Consider the following 15,814-nt stretch of genomic DNA (forward strand, 5'->3'; position numbering starts at 1 on the left):
CCCCTTGTCTTGTACCGGCGCCCACGCTGTGCAGCCCCCTCGCTGGTACCCAGCCGTTTCCCTGCCTCCCGAAGCTGCCAGCGGGCCTCGGGAGCTCACTGCCCTGTCCGCTGGGAGACCCTGTTGGCCGAGGGAGGCGCGGAGTCGGCCCAGCAATGGTGGCAGCTGCTCCTGCCTCCCGCCAGCACAGTGTGCGGGCCAGGAGGGGTGTGGGGGTGGGGTGGAGCGGGCTCATTTCTACCTCCTACAACCCCAAACATGTCTGCTGAGGGGAGCCTCAAGGAAAATCAGCCCCTCAGCGGGATACAGGAAGGTGACCAGCCCAGCCCCAGGGACTGGGGGCAGGTCCTCCCCAGGTCAGCGGTCTTGGGGCCTCCGGGGTCTCAGCACCGCAGTGAGGGGACAAGGCTGGCCTCAGGCACCACTCCAGAGGGGTCTTCCCCTCCCCAGACTCGCAGCTGCCCACCCCTCCCACCCCAGCATTTAGCTGTGCGGCCATACTCTGCAGTTTTGCTCCCAGAAAGACCCAGGGAATCCGAATATTTGCCCAGAGCCAAGGTTTTCTTTCCAGGAGAGTCGGAAGCCATGCCTGTTTGGTCTACAAAGTGCCCACGGGAAACAGGAGGCCCAATCCCTCAGCATTCCAGCCCAGGCCCGTGTGACCTGCCCGGGCCTTGTCTCCTCCTTGGCTGCGCCCTGGACAACTTGCCCTTCCCGAACGCTACCCGAGCCTCCTGGGCTCTGTGCTTCCGCCGCGGACCGAAACTCAGATGCCTCCCCACTCTGGGCGGCCTTTCCAGACGCACCCCAGGGCCCTGAAGCGTGCCACATGCTGTCCGAGCCCTCCAGATCCACCGCCCACCAGTCTCTCCCCGAGGGCCGGTCCCCTCACTCCCGCACCCGAGCTGGCGTCTCGCAGTGAACAAGGACGCGCCTGTCCGACACGAAGCGGGAAATGAGGCTAACGGGGCTCTCGCAAGAGGGAAGCCAGGGCTCCGCGGCGCCCCGGGAGCCTGCTGGGAGGACTTCCACCGCTTCTGAGAGAGCCGCACTCCTTGAGCCCCCAGAGACCCAGAGAGAGCATGTGAGGTAACAATTTCATGACTTCTGGTCGCGGTCACCGAACGCGAGGGTGTGGAAGAACACGTACAGGTCACGTGGGACAGCCTATTTTAATGAAACTTGCTATTTATATATTTACACACACGCACGCGCGCGCGCACACACACACACACGGAGAAGAGAAAACAAAAATAGATATTACAGCTTCGTAAAATCACAATGAGCGCTGTGGCTGGAGGTGGACCACCACCCAGAAGCCCACCCCCTGCTGGGCCACCGAAGGGTCTGGGGACAGGACAGCAGGAGGGAGACAGCAGGCGAGGGCCCCAGACGGCCTGGCCTGCTCCTTAGGGCTTCCTCGTAGTTTGCCCCTGGCATCTGGCCTTCCTGTCCTTCCCAGTGAGCAAACAGGAAATGGTTAGATACGGGGTGGGTTGGGGAGCAGAGGGGGACGGAGGGCAGAGGAGGGACCCTGAAAAAAGTGAGTGAGGGGGCGCAGCTAGGAGCCGAACAGGAGCAGGAAGCTTCTATTTGCCATTCCAGAATCTGGCGGGGTGAGGACCAACCACGGAAGGGGAGATGGGCAGGGGGAGCTGGAGAGGACAGGTGCCCTTCTTTTGGGCGGTTGCACTTCTTTACATTAATTCCAGTCTGAGCAGGCCCAGAGAGGTTCCAGTGACAAACTAGTGGTTTATGTCCCCATGGGACACATGATCTAGGACACGAACAGTAGAGCTGGCAGGGAAAGCCAGGTTCCTCTTCAGTAAGACACGGCTCCGGGCTCCCGGGGGGCGATGAAAAGGACGTCGGCCTTGGCGTTGATGCAGTAGGTGACGGCGAGAGAGAAGACGAGGATGCCGAAGCCCACCATCAGCGTGACGAACTGCGGGCGGGTGGGGCGGGCGGGGCAGGGAAGGGGCGGGGAGGGCAGAGGTGCTCTCAGAACTCAAGCCAGTTTGCTCTGAGTTCTGGACCTGGCTCTGAGCGCCAAGTCCGGGGCAATCAGAGGCAACATCTTCCCAACTGGGAGACCCAGTCTCTCCGTTTGGAAAGAGAAGTAAAGGGTCTCTGCTCTTCTTTCCCCCTTGCCTGAGTTAGAGTTTAAGCATCCTGAAGTGAGGATCCATGACTTTTGACTCTGGTGGCGATTACATCACTGGTTTCCTCATGACAGATGCTCAAGAAATGGGGGACCCTGTCCATATCCCAGGAGCAGCAGGTGGGGCACTGCGGGCTGGGAGTGGAGCTGCGGGGGGTCCCCGGCAGAGGAGCACCTCCGTGGGTCTCCGTGGGAGCCTCGCTCCAGCATGAGTACAGACCCAGACTCTCGTGAAGACAGGCTTCCTAACGGGGCATGCCGGCTGACAAGGGACAGAGTCACAGGTGGTTTCTGTGGCACATCTGGGCCAAATGGGAGACGGGAGGGGGTGCGAGGGAAGCCCCGCCCGGCCCCTCCCAGCTCACCTCCAGCTCTCTGCTGGCTATCAGAAAGATGCGGGCCCGGATGTCTTTCCAGCGGCTCTCCGTCCACGTGGAGTACTCGGTGGAGCCCCACTGCCTCAGCTCAAAGGCGGGGGACAGGGCCCTGGCCAGTCGCGCCGTGGAACGCACACAGTGGGGCAGCCGGTCCGTCTCATTGGAATTCAGAGGGCCCTGGACCCACGCGTACTCGTACAGCTGCACGGGAAGACAGGCCATGGAGTGGGGCCGAGGCGATCCTCTCTTAGACAGGGTCTGCTTCCACCCAGGCTACTGCCTCTCCAACACTCGCGTTTAAGGTGCGGCAGCCTCTCCATCCCAGCCCCTTGGGTCCAGCCGGGCCCAGGACATTCTCCAACTTCCCCAGGGGAAAGAGGCCCTCGGGGCACCTCCCACACCCACTACCACTCACATCCTTGTTTTCACTGGGGACTTTACTTGGATCCTGGCACTGCTCTCGGGTAAGGTCAACCACCTGGCCAGTCAGGTTTGCCAAGGCGTACTGCACCACGTAAGTGGTGTTGGTGGGGCTGGAGACGGCAATGTAGTGCTGAAGAGGCCCATCGCCTGAGCAGAGGCCGCAGGGGAGGGAGGATTTGGAGGGTGGGAGGCGGGTGTGGGTGTGAGACAGAGGAGCCCGAGGTTGGCAGGGCCCGAGAACAGAAGGTTTAGAGAATGGATCCGATAAGTATCAGGAGACGGAAAGGCAAACAGAGGGGAAGAAAAGGACAAAACACAAAAGGAGAAAAAAAAAGGATTAAACCAAGATGGTCTCTCTCAATCCCTTGCCTTGGCCAAGGGTGCCATTCCCACAGCACGTGCTTACCCAAGTAGGACCTTAGGTCCTGCCTGAGGACAGACTGGAACCAGGAATTGTTGGCTCTGACCAGGAACCCATAGAGCAGGCGGGTGACCTAGGATTGGGGCAGCGAGAAGCAACAATCTGGAGATCCAGAGCCCAGGGAGCATTCTCCAGGAAAACCCTGTTGTGGGCCAGGGGCTGGGGAGGCAGGGGCCGGCTCTGGGGGGCGCGGGGAGCTCCACCCACGTGCGCTCCCAGGTTTGGGAGAAGAGACAGTGGCATGAGGATGGGGCAGGCTGCTGCAGGCACAGGGCTGGCGAGGAGGCAGGGTCCGCCTGTCCCTACCGTGTGGGCATCAGCCCGGATGGCGTCGGTGAAGTTGGTCCCTCCTGCGAGCTGGTACAGCGCACGTGCCAGCACTGTGGCCACATCTGCCAGAGCCTGCGGCGGCGAGGAGGGGGCTGAATGGCGCACCTCTTCTAACGTCTTAGCAGCTTCACTGTGCCCCCCGCCCAGGTGAGTGCTACCTTGGCAGTGTCCGTCACGAAGTTCAGGTCCTCCTCGGGGCTCTGCTGCTCGGGGTAGCTGACGTTGATGTTCTCCGCGGTGTCGTGAATGCTCTGGTAGTAGCTGCCGGGAGAGGCGCCGTGAGCCTCGGCCACCCGCCGCCGGCGCCCTGCCCCAGCCCCCTCCCAGGCCCCTCCTGCAGGAGCCTCTCTCTTTTCATCCTCCGAGGAAGGGAAGAGAGCACGAGGGTTCCACATCGAAGACAGCGTGGGGACCGGGAGACGGGAGAGGAGCGATTCAATACAAGGACCCTCCTAACGACACGCGAGAAAAGGCAGATGAGATCAGGAATGCAGGAGGCCCCCTTCCCGGGAACCTCAAACGGAAGAGACGCTCTCCCCGCTCTGCTTGGGCTGCAGACGTGCGGGACGGCCGAGAGGACTTTCTGGGAGCACGCGCGCTATCACTAGAGCTTTCGTGCGGCGCTTCCATCAAACGTCAGCATTGAGGGTGGGCTGGGGCAGAGGGAGCTGAGCGGGTCTGCTCCCAGACGCACCGCACCGCACCAGGTCCTCGGGGAGCCCAGCAGAGGCATATGTGGGCTCTGAAGCCCAGCAGAGCACTTCTAGCCTTCAGCCCTGACATACGCTGGCCCCCACAGGAGCAAGGCTGAACGTGTGCAAATGACCATCTTGACCCCAAGGTGCTGCGGAGGTCAGACAGGGAGGAGAGTGCTGACCTGAGCTCTGGAAGCATCTCTGCACCCAAATAAATGAGAAAGTCCTCCCTGGCTGGAGTCAGAGAACTGAAACTTAAGTGTTTTTACTCAGAAACCCGTTTGGTCTCATGGCAGAGGGAAGGGGAGCTGGGGGCCTAGCAATCCGGCCCCAGTGAGAAGTCCCCCGATAGCCTAGGGCTGCAGTTAGGGGCAGTCTGGGGTGCCCAGGACCAGGAGAGATGTGACCGACAGGGCCTCACCCCTTCGCTCTGGAGTCCCTTCATCTGGAGGGGACACTTTTACCCCAACGGCAGGCACACGGTACACTTCAGAGCACGAGTTCTGTCTGCACACCCGGCACAGCACCCTGGGGCAGCCCCCCAACGGCCAGCTCCTGCGAGAGGTGCTGCCCTCTGCTGGCAGCCCTGGGGACCCAGGCCTCCGGAGAGCGGGGCGAGGCTGGCTGAGCAAGGATGCTCTGTGCCAGGGAAGGCTGAGCGGGGCCTGTTCTCCAAGATGCCAAGTCAGATGAGGCGCCTGGCCTGGAGGTGAGCAGGCTACTGAGAAGAAGACACGAATCGACCTGAGCTCTGAAGAGGATGCTGTGGGGGCAGGGGAGGGTGGGGCTCTTCCTGGACACAGAGACGTCCCCCCGCCACAGACCCCAGACTACAGCGTAGATTCTCTCCCGGAACGAGGATGCGGCCTCGGTGACTCTTACCGGTTATGGAAGACGGTGGAGTGGTCCGCGAGGACAAGCCCGGAGATGTTCCGAGCCCGCAGGAAGCGCTGCAGGGAAGACGGCGGGAGGGGCTGGGACTGGTTCAGCCTCCGGAGGGCCACGGCGGGGACGCCGGCTCCGCTCCTCTCCAGTGTGCTCAGCAGGGCCTCTACCTGCAGGAATGGGTTAGCTCGGGGTGGCCGGAGGTCTCTTCCAGGACCACAGGGCCATCTCCCTCGAGTGTTGGGAGATGCCCCCAGGCCTCCTGCACCCCAGTTCCTCAAGCCCTTGGGAACTGAGGCTGAGTGTCCTGCGGCTCACACTGTCTTAGTCTCACTAGATGCTCAACTTCCTACTTGTGCAGAATTAGAAGAGCAAATCGCTCCCACAAAACCGCGCGGGTTGCCACACGGGAGCCCAGAGCGGGGGTGGGGTGCACGGACACCGGAGGGCAGGAAGACGACCTCATGAGTAAAACAGGCCTAAAGCTGGACCCCGAGATTGAGGAAGGTCTTTGAGCAAGTGGTGAGGAATGCTGAAGACAATCTGGGTAGAGAGTCTGAAGCCGCTGGGCATCGGGCAGGGCAGCCTGGACCAGCAGGCCGGTGTGGCAGCAGAGAGAAAGGAGCTAGTGGCTCCCCCGTCCACCACTAGGCACAGAGTCAGAGAACTGCCCGTCCCAGGAAACCAACACACGAGCTGTGCTCACAGCTCTTCCTGGGAAGCGGAAACAGCCATGCTGTCCATCCTTTAGCTGGTACCTAACCTGAGGTCCTGTCTCACAGGTCCTGAGGGCTGGTGCAGGGGATAGCGCTCGGGTGAGGGGTGCCCATATGGTAAGCTGATGAAACAGGAAGTGAGGAGGAAAGATGCTCAGATTACCTGATTCTGTATGGACCCATTTTTCTGAGACATGGGGTCTGTGTGCATCCAAAGCTCTAGTGAATTTCTTAAGGCCACCTGGGGGAGGATGAAGACGCAACACGTATCACTGGTGTCCACTGTGGCCCGTACCCGGGAGACAGGCGTAAGGTCAGAGAAAAGTCAAGGGGAGAGGTGGTGGCACCAGCAGCGGGGACAACAGGACACAGAGGCGGCAGCGTGGAGGAGGAGGGAAGGGGTGAGGACACACGCTGCACACCTGTCCCAGCTCCACGAATGACTCAATGTTCTCTAACTGCACAGGAAACTTGCCCTTCTCCATGTCGTAGACCATTCTTGAGCTGCCAATGTAGTCAAAGGTTTCCTGAGGGTAGAGATGGGTGGGAAACGGAACAGAGATTCCCAAGAATCAGGGCAGGCTCCGTCCTGGGAGGCCAGATCACCAAGGCTCAAGGCATGAAGGCTACTGTCCCATGTCATCACAATTGCCAGCCAGCTCACGCAGTCACGTGACTCCGCCCTCCTTCCTACCCCGCCTCCCAGCTGTGACCATCCCTCACACGTGTGTATCACAGGACTTCTCGAGCCCAGAAACGGGAGAGCAGCCTCGGCAAAGGCCCGAGGCGAACATCAGCTGTTATGTGCCTGCTCCTTGCCTCTCCCTCCCCTCTGCCCACTCAGCCACGGCTGCTGTTCCCTGATTCCAGGGCCAGGCTGTGGTGGCGTGGGGAGAGCCAGGGGCCTCAGGGCCCTTGGGTGGGAGTGGCAGTGAAAAGGTTGAGAGAATAAAAGTAACAGGCAGGGGACAAGGGGACTGGCAGCACAGCGATTTCATGTCAGGGTGCAAAAGCTTCCGAAAATGTGGGACTCCAAGGGGAGACACATGGAGTTACATCCAGACGCTCTCTGCTGAATAACCATCTACATCAAGTGCCCAGATGTCCCCAGACAACAGCCACGCCCCCACTGGCCCTGCCTGCCGCCCCTCCCCCCCATTCCACCTTAGCCAGAGTGCTTCCTTACCCCTTGGAAGAAGACGAACATGACATTGCGGGGAAGGGTGGCCACATCAGGGGCCTTCTGCAGAGCTTCAGCAGCAGCTAGCTGAGTGACGAAGGAGGCCACGGCACTTTCAGCCCCTGGGGCCACATTCCAGAAAAAGGAACGACTGTCCAGCTGGGCACAGCAGAAAAGGCAGGGGAGGCAGGCTTTGAAAATGGCCATTAGGACAAGGCCCCAGGCCCCCGAACCTATTCTAGCCAAGAGAATGTTCATAGGCTGGGATGATGGCTAAGCTGGGGAGGCCCAGAGCCCAGATCCCTCTCCACGGAGGCTCCCCACCATAGCAAGCCGGAAACCTGAGCCCGCACGAGGCCTGCCAGCCCGTCGGGGACCAGCCCCGTCCACCCTGACCAGGGGCCAACACTCACCCGGGTCGCAGCAACCACAACCTTGTCATCAGGTTCTAACATCCCAGACATATTTATAGGCTTCAGCATGCTCCATACGTTGTAGTCGGACAGGGGGTCACAGACGATTTCTGAGCAGGACACGGGAGACAGCAACAGGCATAAGGGACGCCGCAGCCCCAGACACGGCATGGAAGACTCCTCCGCCCACTGCCCCGTGGGCCTGGGAATCCTCTTCTGTCTCCGCTGCTCAAGGTTGGTTTCTCTGCTCTGCCCACTTCAGGGACCAGTGGCCTCAGCTGTTCAGAGTCATTCCTGCATCCGCCACCGCACGCGCCCTGCCTGCGGTTGTCCCTCCCACGCTCCCCAGCCCCCCAGTGTCCCCGGCGGGCCTTAGACCCGGCCTACCTGGGTTGATGCTGAAGGTGCTCTGGATGGAGCTGCGTCGCATGCAGGTGACCGTGCTGAGGACAGCGTGCATGTGGGAGAAGAGCTGCATGGCGCACAGTGGGAAGGCGGGCGCTGAGCCGTTCGGACTCAGGTTGTGATCGCGATAGCACTAGGGAGGGAGACAGACCCCACGGAGGCAGCTCGCATGGAGTCCTGCCCAGACATCCCAGAAAGAGGGCCCAGCCCCGTCAGGAAGCCACTGTCACATCTGTCCCTGAGCTAGTTATCCTGGTACAAACCCAGCGTGTACAAGGTCCAAGAGAAAACCTCACCAAACAGCCACAGGCTCAATGCCTTAGTTGGGGTGGACGACACCACCCCATCCCAAATGGCCTGGCTCAAGTTCTTAAAGCGATCTGATGTACAGAGCAGTGAACCAAGGATCAAAGAACAAATTCAAGACCACTTAGACATCGCTGTGAAACTATGGAACAAATCTCCTAATTGCCCTGCGTGTCAGCACAAAGAAGCTAGACCAGAATTAGCAACTGGCCGGAACTGAAAAAGAACGTCAGAGGTCTCTGACTCTCTCAACGCCTAGTCTGACGCTCTTTCTACCATGTTCGCGGCTCCTATCCAGGGCTCCACACCTCACTTCACAGCAAATACTGTTTCTATTTTCTTCCAGCCTGAACTGTCAACACTGTAAGAGCAGGCAGGATAGAAATGGGAAGGGAAATGTGAGAAAAATACAGGTGTTGGCTCTTCTTGGAGCAACTGTCTTTCAGTGGGCGTGAGGTCCCTCCAAACAGGCGAAGCGCCTACAAAGCTGCTCTTTGCAACTAGAATTGCTAGGAGCTGGCAGTCATTACCTGCTTGATGACCTTGGTTTCATTCTCATCTTCAAGAAGGAAGATGGGGAAACTGAAGTCTTCATAAGCCAAACCATCTCCCAGGGGGTTCCACTGGATTTCTCTGCAGTGAGCAAATTCCGGCCCATAGGAGTTGGAGTAAATGCCTGCGGGGGTGGATGGGGGACAGACTGTTGGGACTCCAAGCGCTCAGGGACCCAGCGAGGGAGGAGGGCTAGGATATCACTGGGTTGGGACCAAGAGTTCCAAAGGAAAGGGGGCTCAAAGAAGCAAGCATCAAACTGTCACCAGAGTAAAACAGACAGTGGGAGCAGGGAGCCCGCAGCTGGCTGATGAGGGACGGAGCTCGTGACAGAAAGGGACGATGAGAGAAGGGGAAGAAGGGGAAGCAGCAGATGGAAGGCATGACTGACGCTAAGAAACACCATCTTCTGTTTGGGAGTCAGCTGCTCCCCTACACACAAACAGACGCACAGACAGACGTCCAGACAGATGCGTACCCCCAACCCCTCCAAAGACATGACGCTGAAGCAGCAGTGAGCTCTGGGTGATGGGATGTCCCCTGATCCTTTGGAGCTCTTACCAAACCCATCATTGGGACACTGCACACTAGGAGAGAAGCCGGATGCGGGGCTGGGCTTGGCCAAGGACACGGCCAGGCCAGCGATGCGGCTGGTTCTCCCCTTTAGTTTCTCCATCAGATTCCTGAAACAGGGAGGGAAGGCCAGGAAGGAAGGTGGGAAGGTTATTAGTGTCCCAATATCTCCCAAGGATGGAAACAAATGGGGAACTAATGGAACCCAACCCACTGACTCCTTGTAACTTTGTAACTAATGTAATGTTGTTTGTCAACTATACACTTAAAAAATTAGGACAAACAAAAACCGCCACAGCTGTTGCCTCCTTTCTTGCTTCTCCATCTCTAACTCCTAAGTGAAGCTGATGACCCAACCGGAGCTCAGGGCTTAATCTCACCCTAGGGACCCCTCCTTCCTCCCTGGGGTCTTTACTCCCTGGAGCTCTATCTATGAGGTCACCAACATGATTCCCCTGATGGCGGATGTGTCTTCTGAGACTCAGTCCCACCACCCTGCCCCCTTCCCTGATCAGACCAGGGCGGCCAAGGGAAGTTTCTATTCACAGATGTGAGGATGGTCCCCCAAATCCTCCCCTCTCTGCTGTGTCTTCCCAGCAGGCACACACAGCCCTCACCTGGTGAAGAGTGCGCCCTCCAGCAGAACCACATAAGGGGGGTTGGGGCCGTCGGTCAACACCCACTGCAGGTCCTCTTCCTTCTCCACCACGTGGATGACCCCTGTGTCCCCACTGACGGAAGCTGCCAGGACAGAATGGGTCACAGTAAAGCTCCCACAGTTGACAATTCTGACTTTGCCTGATTCTGCAGATCATTTATCCCCCAAACCTGGCTCAGGACACTGGGTGGATGCCGCCATCTCCAGACCCAGACTTGAACCGAAGGCTGAGTCACCCAGCTCCATCTGAGGGCCACCAGCTGGTGGGCCTGACTGGGGGACAAGAGAGCCCAAGAAATCTACACACTAGAGGCTTTATTCACTAAATCTCGGAAAAGTTACATGATCATTTTCTTGCACGCAACCCTCAATTGTAAGTGCAGGCATACAAACAAATTTCTAGGACAGCAGACACCAAAGTTCTCAAACTGTATTTTCTCCAGGAAATGGCAGGTTCTAGATCCCTCGCTCAGAGTTCTAGCACTGAATCTTCCTTTGTGAGAACACATGTGTAGACTCCCTTGGCTTCAGGAGAACTCCTGGGTATCCACTCCTCTGCCCTAATTGGGAATGATTTTACTTGCTTTCAGCCAGTTTTGGGTAAGATTAATAAAGAACCTTGGGGTCTCTACACCTTCCCAACTGATGGGGCTTGCTGGATTAATGATGAGCTGATATTGACCCCCCTCATTTCTGGGGACCCAGGTTTTCCAAAGACCCTAGGCTGGTCACTCCCAGCTAGGAGCAAACTCATCCCCCTTAGCCCAGGATGCCTACAAATAGCATCCATTTCCGTATATACCAGGATGCCACCCAAGTAACATTTTCTATGTGTCTCATGAATGACAAAGACTGGGAAGCACCACAGTAGAGGATGGAGGGTTCATAGTCCCAAATGCCCGTCAAGTCCCTAGTGATCCATGAAGAGACATTCCACGGTCTCCCCACAAGCCTTCTCCCCACAGAAAATTGGACGTGTTATTCGGATATTGTCTCAGAGCTGTAGTTCTCGACCCTTGCTGTGTATCACTCTCGAGTTTTAAAAAATACAGATACGTGGGCCTTAGATCTACTAAATCTCTACAGGCGAGGCCCCTGAATGTCCACTTTCCAAACCTGCTGCAGACAGCCATTATTATTGTTTTAAGAGTCACTTAGTATAGAGAGACAGGAAGAGCGGTGCATGAGCGGGAGGGGCAGAGGGAGAGGAGAGAGAACCCTCAGGCAGACTCTGCGCTGGGCTCAGACCCTGACATGGGGCTTGATCTCATGATGCTGAGCTCATAGCCCGAGTGGAAACCGAGAGTCAGACGCTTAACCAACTCTGCCATCCAGGTACCCCTCATATGGTTCTTTATTACATAGAGCCAGTCGTGAGAATTACGGTTCGAGGTCAAGGCAGTGAAATATCTCTAACTTGTGCAAAACCTTAAGCATATCCTGACTGTCAGCCAAGAAGGTTTCTTCCATGAGATTTGGTAATCTAGACATGGAAGCAAGTACCCAACCTTCAGCTACATCTTACAGAGAGTAAGTACCTAAGAAATTCCTGGTGATAGTGAAAATAATAAACTTTAGAGTAGTATCAGAATCTGGAATAACTTTAATAAAGATCTAGCTACCAATGGCGGCTCTCGGTCCAATGAAAGGCAGGAGTCCTTGCCACATAAAACGTGCAGAAAGGAAGAGCTGTTCTGGGAACAAAACATGTTTCACTGCAGCTCCAAGGAGCACAGGGAAAGCCGAGCCAGGACACTGGACCGAAACACCTGCATTCTGACCTGGGTTCCAGCTGGTGGCTATGTCGTCTGGAGTAGCTTGCTCACTTTCTCTGGGCCGTCAATGAGGAGAAACTTTTTCACCCTTGTTCGTCTCATACTGTGGCGACAGATTAAAAAAGTAAAGAAAAGAGGAAAAGGAAGAAACCTACACATAGCCCCCTTGGAGCACTTTAAAAGGGGCCGACGGGGCACCTGGCTGGCTCAGTCACTAGAGGGTATCACTCTTGGTCTCTGAGTTGCAGGTTCGAGCCCCGTGTTGGGTGTAGACATTGCTTAAAAATAAAATCTTTAAACAAATAACTAACTAAAAGGGGCCAATAGAAAGAGAGAATTATGGTCAGGAAATCAAACCCACGTCTTTTTCTCCTTAAGTTTATCATGCTAGCAATCCTAATTAAAGAGGGTGTAGCCTGCTCAGGATGGACAAATATGAAGTAAGACTTAGAAATAAATTGAAAAGGAGTTAAGCTCTTCCCGAGGAAGTGGCCAGAGCCCAAGCCCTCCCCTGTCATTTCTCTGTCCTGGAACTTGGCTCATGTCTACAGGCTATTGTTTCCCACGGAGCTGCTCTAAGAACATGAAGCAGAATGACTCGTTCCCAGAGAGGCTATCTGAGAGCACACCTCCAGGAGGATGGGGGCCCTCGTGCCCCCAGAGCCTCTTGGCACCAGAGTGGAGTCCCAGCAAGACCAGCAAGTGTGATCTCAGCCCATGCTGGACCCAGCTCTCTGCCACCCACAAACCCAGTTTAAGGACAAAGTCTGCAAATTTTATGTGGAATCGTTTGGAGCCAGTTAACCTACCCCCAGAACTTCCTGCACCAAGGACATGGCACAATTAACACAGAGCATAGCTCCGGGAAGGACCTTAAGCAAGCCCTTCACTGCCGGTGTGTGTGTCCTCCTGCCAGCCTGGAAGGTTTCCGGCGACCACACAGTCCTCACTGCTGGGACCGCGCTGCTCACTCAGCCGCCATTGGTAAGAGTCTAGAGAAGGGAGTTTGACTTTCAGATTTGTGCGTGTGTAATCTAGCCACGTGGCAGGTGTAAACTGAAATTCGGACGTGACCAATTTGATGATGAAGAAACAAAGATCTGGAGCACCGGGGTGGCTCAGTCGGTTAAGCCTCTGCCTTTGGCTCAGGTCTCCGTCTCAGCGTCCTCGGATTGAGTCCCTCATCCGGCTCCCTGTTCAGCAGGGAATCTGCCACCCCCCTCTCGCTCTGCCCTTCCCACGAACCTCCAACCCTGCTCACGTACACTTGCTCTCTCTCTCTCTCTCAAATAAATAAAACTTTAAAAAACCCCAAGATCTGACTCTACGTTTCCCGCTTACTGCCCAACTGCCTTCTGACAGAACAACTATTCATGGGAGAACAAAATCTGAAGACAAGTGAAGCCGCAGAGGGACTGGGCTCCGGCCTTCACGCCACTGCTTTCTCCCCTTGCACAATTTTATAACCGTACTGTCAGGATATGCTGTTTTGGGAACACATTTACAAAACATACAAAGACAAATCCGAATTCCTCCTGCAACTGTTTGGCTTTCTCAGGTGCCTTCTCTACAAACAGTCCCCTGCCTTAAGAGAGCCGGTTCCAGTTCCAAAAAGATTGTTCAGAGAGTGGGTGATGGCGGGCTCCACAGAATACGAGGCTTCCTTCTCCTTAGAAAACAGTGGTTTTCTACTTTCACTAGCGGATGGTTAAGAGTCCTGGCTTAGAACTTGAACTGTGGGGCTTGATTGCTAGTTTCATGAGGACCTTGGAAAAGTCATTCAGCTTCTCTCAGTCTCAGTTTTGTCGTTTGTAAAACAGGGATAATAAGAGAATCTATTTCATGGGTCTGTCGTGGCAGTTAAATGAGTTGTACTAGAAGCAGCTTAAGTATGCAACACTTAACGACCATCTCGCCTGGTTTGACAAATAGTTCTCTATCACTTCTGCCCACACAGCCTGACTTGGGTGCTGAGACTCTCAGGCAGAACTTGGATCTTCATATCGAGGGCACAGACTGAAATGTCAATGGCCACAAATACAAATCCCAACCTCAACTCACATTGGCAGCCGATCTGATGTGTCGCATTGAGCAGACGGACACAAGGAGCTGTTTTATTTACAGAGATGTAGATCTTCCTCTCCACTGAATTTCCCCTGCAGAAACCTGATCAGAAGACAAAAAGTGTCAGAAACCATTGACAGACATTGGCACTATCAAGTCATTCACTTGCTGTATGGCTTGGGTGTACCATACTTTCTAAAATGGGACTAAGGGAAATTCTTCTCACTTCCTGGACACATTACTGGAGTCAATGAACGCACACAGCTAGGTGCCACAGGGAGTTATTTCAAGTTTCACTTAGGGCAACTTATGTCAAAAGCAAAAGAAGGAAAACTTCATTTCCTAAAGCAAAAGAATGTAGCCTCGGAAGTACCTGCTTCTGGCAGCCTGGGTGAGCATACCTCTGCCTTCCACCTTGTGTGTATATATCTACCTGGTTAATAAAAGGATAAGAGGAATCTAATGACAGAGATTACAATAAGAAGCCTGAGACATTTTTCCAGGAATCTGAACAGAATTGGGAGAAATCTTTTGCCACAGATGAGTCACTTAATGCAACATCCATAGGTCATTTGTGTGTGGCTATGGCGTGGGGTGACTTTGGGAATTTTTTTTTAATTTAAGATTTTATTTATTTATTCAGGGCGCCTGGGTGGCTCAGTGGGTTAAAGCCTCTGGCTTTGGCTCACGTCATGATCCCAGGTCCTGGGATGGAGCCCCACGTCCGGCTCTCTGCTCAGCAGGGAGCCTGCTTCCTCCTCTCTCTCTTCCTACTTGTGATCTCTGTCAAATGAATAAATACAATGCTTTTTAAAAAAGATTTTATTTGACAGAGACAGTGAGAGAGGGATCGCAAGCACGGTTGGGAGAGGGAGAAGCAGGTTCCCTGCAGAGCAGGGAGCCTGACGCAGGGCTGGATCCCAGGACCCTGGGATCATGACCTGAGCCAGAGGCCAATACTTAACACTGAGCCCCCCAGGCGCCTCTCCTTTGGGGCTCTTTAAAGACAACATGAATTGAGGGGAAGGAAGGGTCATAGTCATACCCAGGCACGTCTGCATTTTAGGGCTCGACCAACTAGAAAGACCTACAGCAGGACAAAAAGGTGCGTAAGCGAACATTTCTGTGCACTGTAAATGCCTCGAGTTCCTTGAATCACTACTCCACGGTCTCAGCAGTCAAGAGCGCCCACCGCCCACTTCGCCTCACTTCACTGATAGGACAAACCGAGGCAAAGCACAGGGACGCGGGTTTTCGGCGGAATCCCCAGAGCCGGGAGCGAGCAGGGCCGCACTGCACCCGCGGAACCGGGCCGCGCTCAGCCTACAGGGTCCGCGCGCGGGCACCAAGCGGAGCCGCCCGACACCTGTCTTCGGACGAGGGGGCGGGGGGCGGGGGCCGCGGGGAGAACGAGGCCGGCGGGCGCAGTGGGCGGGTCAGGCTGGAAGTCCAGAGGAGGCCCGGGGGAGGAAATGGGGAGACACTGTGTCGCGGGGGAGAAGGGACCCTCAAGCCAAGTCCAGGCAAAAGGGGGAACTTCTGTCGCGGGAACGAAAGAGAAAGAGGATTTACTGGGTGCGGGGACAGGGGCAGAGGGGACCAGAGCGGGGACGGCGGCAGTCGCGGGCCGGCCGACTCGGAAGGTTCCTCTGACGCAGCAGAGCTCACGGGCGGAGGAGGCCTCACCTGCCAGCAGGACGCAGAAAGACACAAGGCGAAGAAGACTCCGACTCCTCGGGTCGGCCACAGAGCCGCCCCCAGCCGTGGCCATCTTGCCTCACGGCTGAGCGGAAGCTTCCCCTCCCCTCTTGTCCGGCAGTGGCTTCTCTAGGCCAACACCGGCGTCGTCTCTGTGGTCCCGGGGGCGGGGCTCCTGGGAC

General features: G+C 56.2%; 1 protein-coding gene across 3 annotated transcripts; it reads right to left on the minus strand.

The window, feature by feature from the left end:
- Window positions 1-1,153: 1,153 nt before the first annotated feature.
- Window positions 1,154-15,764, minus strand: NCSTN (nicastrin). Of its 3 annotated transcripts, XM_032317855.1 has the most exons (18): window positions 15,621-15,764; window positions 14,308-14,367; window positions 13,932-14,036; window positions 10,055-10,178; window positions 9,426-9,547; window positions 8,843-8,988; window positions 7,989-8,139; window positions 7,602-7,711; window positions 7,195-7,347; window positions 6,431-6,535; window positions 6,172-6,249; window positions 5,290-5,462; window positions 3,871-3,973; window positions 3,689-3,784; window positions 3,368-3,455; window positions 2,954-3,108; window positions 2,527-2,739; window positions 1,154-1,945 (listed from the first exon to the last, which is right to left on the minus strand). In XM_032317855.1, exons 1-18 carry the CDS (start codon window positions 15,703-15,705, stop codon window positions 1,823-1,825), a joined length of 2,190 nt encoding a protein of 729 aa, XP_032173746.1. In that variant the 5' UTR covers window positions 15,706-15,764; the 3' UTR covers window positions 1,154-1,822. The 3 variants fall into 3 exon arrangements, with proteins under 3 accessions (XP_032173746.1, XP_032173747.1, XP_032173748.1); XM_032317856.1 differs by lacking the exon at window positions 14,308-14,367; XM_032317857.1 differs by lacking the exons at window positions 13,932-14,036; window positions 14,308-14,367; window positions 15,621-15,764 and adding an exon at window positions 11,877-11,969.
- Between the last annotated feature and the right edge of the window lie 50 nt (window positions 15,765-15,814).

This window comes from Mustela erminea, chromosome 17, assembly GCF_009829155.1.
Source record: "Mustela erminea isolate mMusErm1 chromosome 17, mMusErm1.Pri, whole genome shotgun sequence".
NCBI classification, from domain to species: domain Eukaryota; kingdom Metazoa; phylum Chordata; class Mammalia; order Carnivora; family Mustelidae; genus Mustela; species Mustela erminea.